A 14,093-nucleotide genomic window follows, 5' to 3' on the forward strand; every position below is an offset into this window, starting at 1 on the left:
AATGCCATTAAATTACAACACAGAGTGAACAATACTACTACTATTACCTGCTTTAGAGAAGTTTTAGAAAACCAGCATAAACATCCTTCACCACATTATGTAACCAAGGATGAATATAAACAAATCACCAGTGCTTGTAGAGAAAAAGTTAGGAAAGCTAAAGCTCAGTATGAGCTTAGGCTGGCCAAAGATGCTAAAAACAACCAAAAAAGGGTTCTTTTCCTATGTTCAGAGTAAGAAAAAGAACAAGGACATGGTAGGACCACTGTAAGGGCAGGAAAGTGAAATTGTAACAAGTAATGAAGAGAGGGTAGAACTGCTCAATTCCTACTTTTCCTCAGTCTTCTCTTCTGAGGGAAACAGTGCTCAACATGGCAAAAACAGAACATACAATGAGAGTACGAAATTCCAACCTAGGATCAGCATAGAGGCAGTACATAAACACATAGTTTCTTTAAATGAAACTAAGTTCTCAGAGCCAGATGAACTGCATCCAAGGGTTCTAAAAGAGCTTGCAAAAGTAATTTCTGAGCCTCTAGCTATTATTTTTGAGAATTCTTGGAGAACAGGAGAGGTGCCAGAAGACTGGAGGCAGGTGAATGTTGTCCCCATCTTCAAGAATGGATCCAGGTAACTACTGACCCATCAGCTTGACATCTATACCTGGAAAAGTTTTAGAACAAATCTTCAAACAGTCCTGGAACATTTAGAAAGGATGTCTGTGATTACTAAGAGCCAGCATGGGTTTCTCAAGAACAAGTCATGTCAGACTAACCTGATCTCTTTTTTGGAGAAAGTGACTACCTTGCTGGATCAGGGGAATGCTGTAGACATCGTTCATCTTTATTTCAGTAAGGCTTTTAATAAAGTTGCACATACTACCCTTGTTGACAAGTTGATAAAATGTGGTTTGGATCCTGTTACCGTTAGGTGGATCTGTAACTGGTTGACAGATCGCACCCAAAGAGTGCTTATGAATGGTTCCTCATCCTCTTGAAGAGGAGTGACAAGTGGAGTGCCTCAAGGATCTGTCCTGGGACCTGTTTTGTTCAACATCTTTATAAATTATTTAGATGAAGGAATAGAGGGAATGCTTATTAAATTTGCCAATAATATTAAATTGGAGGGGTTGCAAATACAGCAGAAAACAAACAGGAAGATCTTGACAGGCTGGAAAACTGGGCTAAAACTAATAAAATGAATTTTAACAGGGATAAATGTAAAGTTCTGCATTTAGGTAGGAAATATCCAATGCGTGGTTATAGGATGGAGGGGACTTGTCCTGGCAGTAGTATGTGCGAAAAGGATCTTGAAGTCTTAGTGGACCATATGCTGAACATGAGTCAACAGTGTGATGCGGTGGCTAAAAAGGCAAATGCAATTTTGGGGTGTATCAACAGAAGTACACTATCCAGATCACGTGAAGTGATGGTATTGCTTTACTCTGCTCTGCTAAGACCTCACCTGGAGTATTGTGTTCAGTTTTGGGTGCCACATTTTAAGAAGGATGCAGACAAGCTGGAACTAGTCCAGGAGGGTGACAAAGATTGTGAGGGGTCTGGAGACCAAGTCCTATGAAGAAAGGCTGAAGGAGCTGGGCATGTTTAGCCTGGAGAGGAGGCGGCTGAGAGGTGATATGATTACCATCTTCAAGTATTTGAAGGGCTGTCATATAGAGGATGGTGTGGAATTGTTTTTGGTGGCCCCAGAAGGTAAGACCAGAACCAGTGGGTTGAAATTAAATCAAAAGAGTTTCCAGCTCAACATTAGAAATAACTTCCTGGCTGTTAGAGCAGTTCCTCAGTGGAACAGGCTTCTTCGGGAGGTGGTGGGCTCTCCTTTCTTGAAAGTTTTCAAACAGAGGCTAGATGGCCATCTGACAGCAATGAAGATCCTGTGAATTTGGGGGGAGGTATCAGTGAGCTTCCTGCATTGTGCAGGTGGTTGGACTAGATGACCCTGGTGGTCCCTTCGAACTCTATGATTCTATGTATATAAGTGCAGAAAATCAGGGGGAGGGGGACCACAATCAATTACTAATCTGGGTCCAACTATGTTTCTTCTCTCTTACGTAACAGTCCTGGGCCTCTCACAGTGCCCTCCAAATACCTTTCTACACAAATAAGCATTAATTCCAACCATCCAGTGTCCACTTAATTGATTCATTCAACAGTGATATTCAGTTCTGAGTTCCTATCTACTATTGTCTGTGCTCAGACATGCAAAGCAAATAGCTTAGAAAACCCCACTGCTAGGTCACAATATTCACTTGCCCTTTTCCCACCATAAAATTGACCACCAGGATTTTAACTATTACCAGTTTTAAATACAGAAGGTATATTGGACTTTCTAAACTAGTGGTTTAATTCTTAAGTTATTGACAGACTAAAGTGTTTGAAGGGAACAGATGTAACCACAGCAAGTCAGAGAGGCCATGTATCTGCAATGAGAACTATTCCAGTTTAGGCAAACCATAAACCCAAGGAGCCATTAAAAGCATAATGATTTCACATAAGGTGTTTTAGACAATTTATGTTCAACTCATCCAACATATATAGACAGAATATATCTTTCTGATTACCTTTACTCCTGAAACCCAAGATCCCCCCACAATTGCTCCAAGGTCTCCTACTCTCCATTCCAAGTAGCCACCCCATATATCTATAACTCCCAATATAGTTAAGTGTTCTTCTGTCTTTCTTCAAATCCAACACCCACCCTTCTGTGATGCCTTTGGCTTAGTGCCTTAATAAAAGTAAAGGTAGTCCCCTGTGCAAGCATGGAGTCATTACTGACCCATAGCGTGATGTCACATCACAACCTTTTTTTGGCAGACTTGTTATGGGGTGGTCTGCTATTGCCCTCCCTGTCATCTACACTTTACCCCCAGCAAGCTGGGCACTCATTCTACCAACCTAGGAAGAATGGAAGGCTGAGTCAACCTTGAGCCGAGACTGAACTCAGGTCATGAGCAGAGCTTGGACTGCAGTACTACAGCTTACCACTCTGCCATGGGGCTCCTACAACCCCTTAACAGTCATCTCAAATTAAGTATATCGACAGAACATTTGCTCAAATTCATCTTATTCCACTCTTCTCAATCCCTGTCAGCTTCCTTCCTGTTAAAACTTAGATTACGGTCTAGCCAGGGTCAGGAATTATACTTTTTTGTTCACAGAACTATGCAAAATGCCATGCACATTGATGGTGTTGTATGAAATCTATCACCACCACCTGCTAAAGTCATCAAGAAGCTGACTACAGATAGTAACTTGAGAAAACAGTTATGGACTGGCTGCTAGGTACTAGCTTCGGAATTAGAATCAGGAAGTGAACAGGTTGTCAAGCAATTTTCAAATAATTTGAAGAAAAATCTACAGCATGGCTAGGATTAACATATTATAACCCAATTCTCATCATAAGGCTAATCTAAAACAAAAAGCCTTACAACACAGAACTAGCCAGCAAAATACAGGGCCCACCTTACACAAAAAACAACATTGAGAGAAAGAAGGCATTCAAGTCATTTTCAGTGGTCTCAGTGGTGTTCTCTAGACCCACAACAAATTTCCTATGATTCTATACCACTTTTAGGTTGGAAGTCACTTCAATGATTTTCACTTCATTCATCGTACTAAGAACTGAAGCCAATATATTTATCAGCAGAGATGCAAATCCCGCCTGCATGGCATAAACTCCTACTGTAAGGGGAACGTCACCTCTGCTCAGTCCCAGAAATAACCCTTGCAAAGATTCTGGAATGCAGCCAAAGGCTGCTCAGTAAGCACATGGATGAGTGGGGATGTGAAATCCAGTCTGTTTATTGGCCCATTCTGCTACTTCGAAAAGCTGGTTCAGCATAATGATTGAGACTATGAGCTATGATCCAGAACACCCCAGTTTGAATTTCAGCTCAGAGAAGAACTCACCAAGTGTCCTTAAATAAGCCATTTCTCAGTCTCCGTTCCTCACCTCCACCTCTAAATGCAGAGATATCAGCCTACACTGTTATAAGGAAGACTAAAAACCAGGCACGTACTTGAGCACTTAATATTTATGCAGTGCTTTTCCTAATAAATCAGTGAGCTGAAAATTCCACAGACTGAACCTTAAATCTCATACTACATATCGATATACTAAATGAAAGGAGAAAATTACAAAGGGCAAGACTGAGCCTGTGTTATTTTCATATGGAGCTGTATCATTTAAAAAGTAACTCTCATGCCATCACATGGCAAAGATGCTATTAATTCTTACCACAACAAGAACATAAAAGATTCCTATTCTATTTCATTGAGAATAACTTAAATTTCCAGGCTCATGGAATTCAAAGCCCCCACTAAATACCCCTGAGGTGTGACTATCAGTAAGAATTTACATTTATTAATGCTAACTGGGAAAGGTTCAAACAGATGTAGACACAAGCTACCCAAGTCAACTTTTGGAAGACATTTAAGCACAACTGAATATTTGACTCTTGAAATTAATTCTCACTGATGCATTTGAATCTCTCCCCAAGGCCACACTGAGCATAGTTACTTGGAAGAACAATCCCACTGAAATTAATAGGACTACTTTCCAAGTGAATATATTTAGAATTGAGATGTAATACCCAACAGGCTTCCCTGTCAAAATAAATGTTAAGAACTGGACAGAAAGCTGGAATGAAAGAATGCTACTTTTTTATATTTGAAAGTCTTAACTCAGGTTTAGGATTATGCTAGGGAAGATCAGACAAGGTGCTATGAATCAGTTTTCACTACATTCCCCCAGCGTCACTTGAACAAACAGTGAACAGGGCAAAGGTCCAGAATGAAAATGAAGGGCATAAGCATAATGGAGAAGAAAAATGAACTTTGAAGTCATTCAAAAGAAGAAATTGCACACAACTTACTTGTGCCAGAAGTATCCAGTTAAACCCCAAAAGTGGATAACTAATCAAATTTTATTTTGGAAGTTGCAAGTTCAGCAGTTTATAGGGGAGGTGAGGGAAACACCAATATAATTCTGCCTTTGCTCAAGATTTACATGTCAGTCCTACTCCCAGCTTGAAGTCACCTAGTAATTAGCAAATCAAAGGTTTGCTCAATTTGTTAATTTCACTATTCTGTCATTAGATTTTAAATTTGTACCATTTTGCATTCTAAACCACTGCCTACAGCTACATGTAACTCTGCTCACTGTACCTGATTCCTCATCTGAAGAAGTGTGCGTGCACACATGAAAGCTTACATTCTGAATAAAACTTCGTTGGTCTTAAAGGTGCAACTTGACTCCTACTCTGTCTAGTAATTAGCATTTTACAACACTGCCTGCCACCACGGTTAGCATCCTGATGAGCCATCTCTAAGACTCCTGTGACCCACTTTGAAATCACTGTATTCACTACAATAGACTAAGAGATGCCCAATAATTTTAAGGCCAACACATGCTAAGCTACCCAGCTAGTATTTACTAAACCAGCAACTATGAAAAATGGACAATATCAAGTTATTCAGGAATACCATTACCCGAAACCTTTGCAGAAGCAATACTGAACAAATTCTTCCCATTCACTCTCAGCCAGGGTCTCAACACCATGGGATGTACTCCTGTCCCCATGAAACAAAACATAAGATGTTATCCTTCAGCATGCATCCCCCTTCTCAGTGAAAATAAGGATTTTATAGCGTTCTTTTTTCCCCCCTGGAGTTACATCTGCCATTGCCTCATTTAATCTTGGTGCCAATCCAAACCAAACAAAAATACTAGTGTGTGTGTGTCACACAGAATAGCCAAGGCTGCTGCTGAGGGGAAAAACCAATTCAGTCCCACCCATGCTACACAATGCTGGTAAAGCATGATATGATGAACAAGAAGTGGATACAACTACAGTCAACATGATGCAACCCTCAGCTCAAAAATTCCCTGAAACTAGCAAGATCTACTTCTGGGCTGACTTTTTTAAAGGTTGAGACAAAGCACACTTCAGTTCCTTCATTTTTCTGTGGCATACTTGGCTTAGTTGTGTGTTATTCTGATAATCTTTCAAACAGAAGACAATTAGGACTGCAGCTTGTTACTATCAGAACAGAGGTGTTCCTTTATGAAAGGATACCTTATCCTGCAAGATCTCTGAGAAAACAGCATGATTGAGCAATCTAACCTTGCATCAGGAGAGGGAAGTAGTAAAAGATATTTGCAGCAATATGTGTACCGAAATGTTTTACAGAATAGGATAAAATCATGAAAAATTCAGCATTTCAAACTCACAGAGAAGTTTAGAGTTAATTCTTAAAATTCATTATCTAGTTAACTAAGAAACCTGACAAGTTCATACACCTAGCTACAACATATCTCCCCAGAAGCACCACTGATTCCAGAATGGCATGCCATCTCTTTCATAAACAAATCTGAACTAATGCTAAATTTGCATTGCACAGTACCCATTTTGTTAGGAACAAAGACCTTAAAGATATAAAGATCCCAGTAGATTCTGTAATCTGGCACTAGGCTGAACTCTTGCATGGTTTACAAAACAAGAATCCCTGTTGCCTATATAAGGGTTTTTAATTTTAAGGTACAGTCTGAAGGCATATGAGGAAGCAAACTTGCTGGAGCAAAGGAAAGTCTCAATCGGAGACTGCTTTGACTTCCATGATGTGAGATGTTTAAAAGTAAATTTAAAAGTAACAGTATACAATATGTTCAGTATCTTTTTAACAATTAAGGGAATCTAGAATATGCTCTCTTGCTTAACACAAAAAATGCCGTGCAAGACCAGGTCAAAGTTATCTGGAATAGTGACCCATTATAGTCAGTGAACTTTCTGAACAAACATCCATCAGGCTTTCCTCTTTGCTCAACAAACCCTGTTTATCTATGGCTTTTCCCTTCTAGATACTCTTTTAGTCAACTTCCTAGAACTCCATGGGCACCTGACCTCTTCCAGAAAAGACTTCCAGTATCAGGGCCAGTCCTTTCACTAGACAGCCTAGGCGGCTGCCTGGGACACAGCCCCGGCAAGGGCACTGTTGTGGGCCTTGGGAGGCCACTGGGTTTGGCCCCCCGCACTCGCAGCAAAGTAAATACCAGCAAAATCTGCAGGGAGCAACCGCGCACATGCGCTGCAGAGTGCGTGGCTGCTCTCCGTCACTTTTGGAGGGGGCGGGGCACCCTGCCTAGGGCGCTATTCCAACTCAAGCTGCTCCTGCCCAGTATACTATATTAGAACAGATGAGCACAAAGCAAGGTAGCACTATCAGTGAAGTGCTGCTGCTAGCACAGCAACTAAAGGGCCATTGTCCTTTAGTGCCACATTATGCTGTTGAGATAATATACTACAACTTTAAAGACTTTTGCCTAATTAACTATAACAGGGTGAAAGTTCTTATGAACACCTGTCATAGGCTCCATCCCCTCCTTTAGAATCTTTCCTCAAGAGTGTGCCCTGCCACAGCTCTTGCTTTTCTGGCCCCAGATGAGGGGGGGAGTCACAAACTACCTCCTGCTCCCCCCCCACACACGCACACAACAGGCTCCTCTCCTACACTGCCTGAATCCAATGGCCAGTCATGTCCTCCTTGGCTGCCTCTCAGATTGTTTTAAAGTACACACTGTGAGTTGATCCCTCTCAGCCTCTCACAAGACTGCTATCCCTCATGGAGGATGGAAGTCTTTCCAGTCACACCATCAGACACAACTGGGAAATTCTAAGTCCCCATTTGCAACCCCTATTTGAAATGCCACCATCAGTTGATCAGTACCATTCCTAGCTCCACCACTCATTTGATGCAGGAATCTGACCTATCCTCCACTCATTCTAGCTGCTGCCTTTAATGGGGAGGTGGGGTGCATTTCAAAGGCTTGTGTAGGCTGACCCAGACACTTTTCTTTACTGATCTGTATCAGTTTACTTTCACTTTTGACCTATACTGCATGCTTTTGTACTCACTTTGTAGTTTTATTTTCAGAGCTCTCCTATTTTGCAGTTCTTTATTTTTCTGCTTTCATTTCAAAAGCTTCCCAATTTTTGTACCAAAAGAACAGAATGAAAACAAGAGGCGTTGAACTATAAGTGCTCAAAAGCAGCGATCAATTACTTTGGATCTTATCTGGAACCAATGCTACAATCCTACCCAACATATCTTACTTTCAAACATGCATTAATCCTTTCTGAAATACATCTGAGCAAAATTCAGACTCAGTATTGTTCTTTTAAGGCTCCCATGTGCACATCTGTCAAGAACCTTCCCACTTGATTACATAATAAATAGAGACAAAGATGAACATATGACTCTACTTTATGCTGAGTCAGACCACTGGTCTATCAAGAATGCTACTGTCTACTCTGAGTGACAGAGATTCTCCAGGATCTCAGGTAAATCACATTCACATCACCTTTCAACTGGAAATATCAGACACTGAACCTGGGACCTTCTGAAAACAAAGTAAATGCTCCACCACTGAGCCATGGTCTCTCCTCAAGCTGGAGGAGCAAGTCATTCTTTCTATTGGCCTTGCCCATGGCAGCAACATCCAAAGGAAAGGGTTTTTCCATAGAAATAAATTTGGATGAAATTTCAAGAGATTTTTCCAGGAACAGCAACAGTCTGTAGTTGGACTTGTCCCACCTTAGTTCTTAAGAGGGAGAACAATGAAAAGAAGCCCAGCTAAACTGAATCACAAAACAATATTCTCTATCCCACCATTTGTTATTATTAAAGACATCTCACATAAAAAGCTAAGATGCCAACATTTGACAAACATGTCAAAAATCATGTCTGTTTCTCCCCCTCCCCCAAAGTAGGGAACCAACAAACCTTATAACACAAGTCTCCCCCTATTTTATTCTCACAACCAACTGTGAAATAAGTTAGGTTGAAAACGGCTGGCCTAAAGTAAAGCAAGGATTTAAACCTGGATCTTCTAAATCCTAGTCCAATATGCCACCGCATTACACCATGTTGGCTCATTAAAGATTTATCATAAGGAGCATTTGGTTTACCCTAACCTCTGATAGCCACATCTTCCAAGCACTATGACAATACAATTGCTATATCACCTTTGCCAACATGCCTATTCAAAGAGCAACACTATCACACAGTGATTTTAAAAAAACAAGACATTTCATGAGGTTATCAGACTAACGCATTATTAAAACATCAACTAGAAATACTAAATTATGGACAAGGCTTCTAGCTTTTATTTTAAAATGTGCAACAGAAAGATATGAGAGCACTAAAGTAATTGATTTTCATGAAATTTGTCAGAAAGCTCTCAGTCACTGAACAATTCAATCTGGAAATTTCTGAGTACTGTGTTTACATTGCAAATACCTTTCTTAAAAAGCAAAATAAACAAAACTCCACAAGCAAAAGAGCAGAATAATTTGCCAAAGCTACTGTGTTAAATAATGAGTATCACTGCCAAGGAACAGAAATGTTTGCACCTTTTGATTAAGTTGCAGGGGTTTTAAAACCTAGTACAACAAAAGCTGGAGGACTGAAAAAACTATGAGCATCATCCATTCCCACCATGAGCAAAACAAAGGATCTCCGTAACAGAGAACAAGACCATGCCAAGCACCTTATGAGAGCATATGCATACAAGCAGGTTAAAAGCAAAACCACCTGTATCCCCAAGTCAACTTTTGCTCTGCCATGCCTTACAAGTTACTTGTATCTGTGGCATGAGTACTTTCCATGGGGCAGAAAAGGAGATCTGGGTGGAAATCTGGAATGCATGCAAATCCATCCAATTATCCTGTTACATTTATTGTGCACCTGCACAATGCAGAAGGGAATCCAGGATTCTATCATGCCCAACAGGGTCCTCTCTTTGTTACCACAGCGCAAGTGAATCATACGCTGTGTCTTGCTTTTTGCAAAAAAGGATGATGCACAGCAACAGTTGAAAAAGGAAAACTAAATACATGTATTAATGAACTTTTACCTGTAAAAGAAGCAAAAAAAGTTATTAAACCAACTTGTCTCGCATATAAAGCCTCCAAATATCTGTGCATATGGCATATACACAAAGTATGACAAACTTTTACATTAACCTCCAGCCTGTTCAGACATGTTTCCACAGAACAGTATTACCATGCTTCATGAAAGCTGAGCAGAACTGATTTCGTTAATAAAATGTGTCCCTGTGTTACTACATTTGCCAAAAGCACCATCATGCACCAGTTTTGAAGAGATAAAGACAACATTTCAACAAGGTGGTGCAGAGCTCTGCCTTTTCCAATAATCAGTAGATCTTGATGATTCATCATCATACATTGTACAGTACAAACCAATCTAATTTCAGGTCTAGTGTTCATTTTAAAAGTCTGTGACAGTTTAAATCCCAGAGAAAGCAATTTAAAAACTGCTCCTGTATTTAAATGCTCTTTTTGTGAAGGTGATCTTCTGGTGACAGAAATGCTAACATGTACAAAAATATTGTTCCTATATCTCACTCATTAACAAGTGATTGCATCCAATGTCAATGGGCTTAGCCTATAGTAATTCTGCACAGAATTGCACCGCAAGTTACCCAATAAAGTTCAGAACTGATAGTAGCCATGTTGTTCCTCAGACAAATTTGGTTGGTTTATTAAGACCAACCAAAATTTCACAGAACACTGCAATTTACAAGTTCCCTAGAACTATTCATCAAGTTGGATGCTCAGTACAAATAAAGGGGGCACAGCTGTTGGATGTTATGTGAAGGCATCTACAAAACATATAAATCTGTTATTATATGCCCCCTTTCCCCCAACTCATCAAAGCCTTGTGTTTATAAGGAAACACACTAGATTATCAATACATAATGCTAAAACCACCAGAAAGCTATTGTGACTTTTTTTGGTGTTTCTTGATGTCAAAAGGTAGAGAAGTTGTTTAATGTTCCAAGAGGAATACAGTGGGCAAACAAAGTCTAACCTTTCTCCCCCAACCTGCGCTCAGAATCAATGCCAGGAATAGAATGCTAGAGCATTTCAGCTAAATTTCAACTATGAACCTACTGAGAAAGAGGTCCCAGGCCTAAATGTCCCCATGCCGATCCAATACAACCCAAAGTAATTAAGTACCCAGCTGCAATAATCTCAGAAGTCCACGTGGATGTTTAGAGGACCTTTGCTCTACGGTCATTATTATGGGAATCTTCTACGATTACAGATCAGTGTGTTTAAGAAAGCGGGGGGAGGGAGAATCGGGGAGCCACCCGCCCCGCAAAGAGGAGCAATATGTTTCACATAAAATCGGGTAGAATTACACACATGGAAACACAGCTCGAAGAGCAGCTGAAAGGCCTAACCTTGTCTGTGTTTTCTCCTTGACGCAGCCTCGCTGTCACCCTGAAAGGCTCAACCAATACATGCAGGGGCCCAGAAGAGGATTCTCTCTCGGTGGGAAAAGGGGGAAACGCAACCGCTGCCGGTAGACAAGGAGTCAAACCGGAGGGCCTCCGCCGCGAGCTGGGAGCAATCACATGTTCGCCCCGAAAGAAAACCACGTTGCCTTTACTGCAGTGGAATGCTGGGAAAGGGAGGAAGCGCCGAAGCGGCTGTAGACACGCGTAGCCATTGGGCGGCTGGGCGTTGGGAGACTGAACGTTCAAAACCGTCGGCAGCGGCACGTTTGCATCGGGGCCTGGAACGCCGCAACAACGCCTCGGAACCTTCCAAACGCACCGCTTCCCCCACCCTGCCGCCGTTCTCTAGCCAAGCCGCAGGACCCACCAGCGCCTTTGCCTTCCTGGAGTCCCTTCTTCCCGCCCCTATTGCGCAGACACACACATGCTCTCTGCGCCCTCATGTCTTCTCCCTCTAACGGGAGCTCAGCTGTCTGACGGTCGTTCTTACAGACCACACATGCCCTCAAAACTGATATAAGGCAGCTCAGATCGCCAGGCAGTTTGTGTGGGTTAAAAAAAATAATTAGAGGGGGCGGGGGATTTAAGAATCCTGTTTCCGTCAAAATTAAAGGCGGCCGCGACTTCGCGAGCCCGAATCGGAGCCTTCTCCTTTCTCGTCCCACACTTAAGAGGCCAAAGACCTCTAAATCTACGTTACTTGGATTAGACTGACCTGATATTCTCCCGACTTCAGATCAGCCACGGCGTTTAGGCAGGGGAAGCGGCGTGAGGGAATCTCTATCGCTCACGCTCATTAAACATTTACAGTCTGATAAATATTGTAACGACGGTGCGTGTGCGGAATGGGGAGCGGGGTAAACATAGGACAGATTTGTTCAAGGCACACCCGCATTAACTCTACAGGAAAAGCCTAACTCCATGTCACATACTGGAGGGGGGGCGCGGGGGCGGCACCCATTTTTTGCTCAAGGTAGTTCCCTCAGTGTCCAGAGCGGGCGTGTTTTCCCGCAAGCGAGGCCTCAAGAGATGGCTCACGCTGGCTTGAGAAAGCCTCCTGCCATGCTTTCAACCACCTCCATTTGCCTCTCTTTCCATTCCGTTTTTTTTTTTCTCTAATTCGAAGTGGATAGAGAGCGAAGCGAAGTAGACTAGACTGAGTGCTGACGGACAAAGGCGGGGTGGAGCTCGGGGTAAGGGGGGGTGTCACCATATTGCGGAGAAGAGACTCCCCACTTCGAGTGGCTCCTCTTTGCCGTATCAGAAGAGCGCTGCCGCCTCCCCCCCCCCCCGGCTTTCCCAGGACCCACCTGGAGGAGACTGTCCGTTGAGGGTGACCAAAGCCACGGGGGCGTTTTTAGTCCAAGGGTTCACCTTGGGCGGGGGGGCCTCGATGAATTCCTTGCGCCCAACACCGCCCTGTTCGCCGCCCTCCTCGCCACCGCTACTGCTGCTGCTGGCCTCGCACGGCAGCCGGTTGGATTCGACGACGACGCCGGCGCTCCTCTGGTGCAGCAGGTTCTCCTTCTCCTGGTTGTTACTGTTCTCTTTCTGCTGCTTGATGCTGGGGGGCTTAAGAGCCCCGTTCCGGCGCAGATGCTCCCCCACGCTGCTGCTGCTGCCGCCGCCTTCCTTGCTGCAGCTGTCGGGGCCACCCCCCTTGCCCTCGTCGGCGTTGGCCTTCTCCCCTTGGTGCATGAGGTGCTCGCTTTTCTCCTGTGGCTTCTTAATCACCAGCCCGTGCTCCTCGGAAGGCAGCAAAGAGTTCGCGGGCAGGAGAGCCTCCACCTGGGTAGCCATCTGCGCCCCCGCAGAGCCGCCTCGCCCCCCCTGCTCCAGGGTCTCCGCAGACAACACGCACACCCCAAACTTTGTCGACTCCCCCCGTTTGCAAGCCGCCGCGCCGGGCCCGGATACCCCACCCCGCTCAGGTGGATCCGCACCCCGAGGCGAAGGAGGGGCGCAGGCCGCCGGCTTCCTCCCCCCACCCTTGAAGCCCAACCCCGGCGTCCCCCCTCCCCCGTCTCTTCTAATGCCTCCGCAGCAATATGGAGAAGCAAGGAGACCACGCGACTGGCCCGGCGAGCGCGCGACCCTCAGCTTGCTCCGCCTAGAGAAGGGAGGGAGAGGGAGAGTGTGCGCGCACGTCGCGGCAAGCGGGAGCGCGCTTTGCCAATGGAGGAGCCCGGTAGTGCGAGCCCAAAGCGCGCGTGCCTGATGCAATTGGACGGGAGGAGACGGCCCTTAAAGGGACAGCGATCGTGAAAGGGGACGGAGAAAGAACTTAATGCAAGGGGCCTGCACACTGCACAGGTTCCTCGTTCTAGTAAGATTTCCAAAGGAAAGTAAGAGCTTGTGCATTTGAAAGGGGAGGGGGTGTCTTTTGCACTTTACTTGGGAATTAATCAGTGGACTTGGTTGATGTGATGAGACTGAAAGTGTGCTTAACAGGTTGAATATGTTAACCTGAACATCTGCTCTTCTCTTTTTAAAAGTAGGAGGCTGCGTTGGTCCTGAGCAAAATCCATTTTGCAAAAAAGTGTAATAATATTGTGCATCGCCTTAGTAAAACATATGACATGGGTTTTTGTTATGAGCCTGTGCATGTTTTCCTGGAAGTAGATTAAGATCAACAGAGCTGACTCCCAACAAGTGCACACAATGGTATGTCTCTTCCTTTCCAGCAGCAGCTTTCCAAATCATTTGAGGCTTTGTGCAGCTATTCACCATCCATAGCAGGAAAAAAAACA

General features: G+C 43.7%; 1 protein-coding gene across 2 annotated transcripts in view; it reads right to left on the bottom strand.

Annotated features, from left to right (window-relative positions):
- Positions 1-13,384, bottom strand: part of LARP1 (La ribonucleoprotein 1, translational regulator) — a 145,960-nt gene extending 132,576 nt beyond the window's left edge. For both annotated transcript variants that reach the window (XM_060240275.1, XM_060240274.1), the window contains exon 1: positions 12,654-13,384. In XM_060240275.1, the coding sequence (XP_060096258.1) occupies positions 12,654-13,143 (490 nt within the window). In that variant the 5' untranslated portion in view covers positions 13,144-13,384. The remainder of the gene's footprint in view (positions 1-12,653) is intronic.
- Positions 13,385-14,093: the final 709 nt, after the last annotated feature.

Source organism: Heteronotia binoei, chromosome 5 (assembly GCF_032191835.1).
Source record: "Heteronotia binoei isolate CCM8104 ecotype False Entrance Well chromosome 5, APGP_CSIRO_Hbin_v1, whole genome shotgun sequence".
NCBI lineage: Eukaryota > Metazoa > Chordata > Lepidosauria > Squamata > Gekkonidae > Heteronotia > Heteronotia binoei.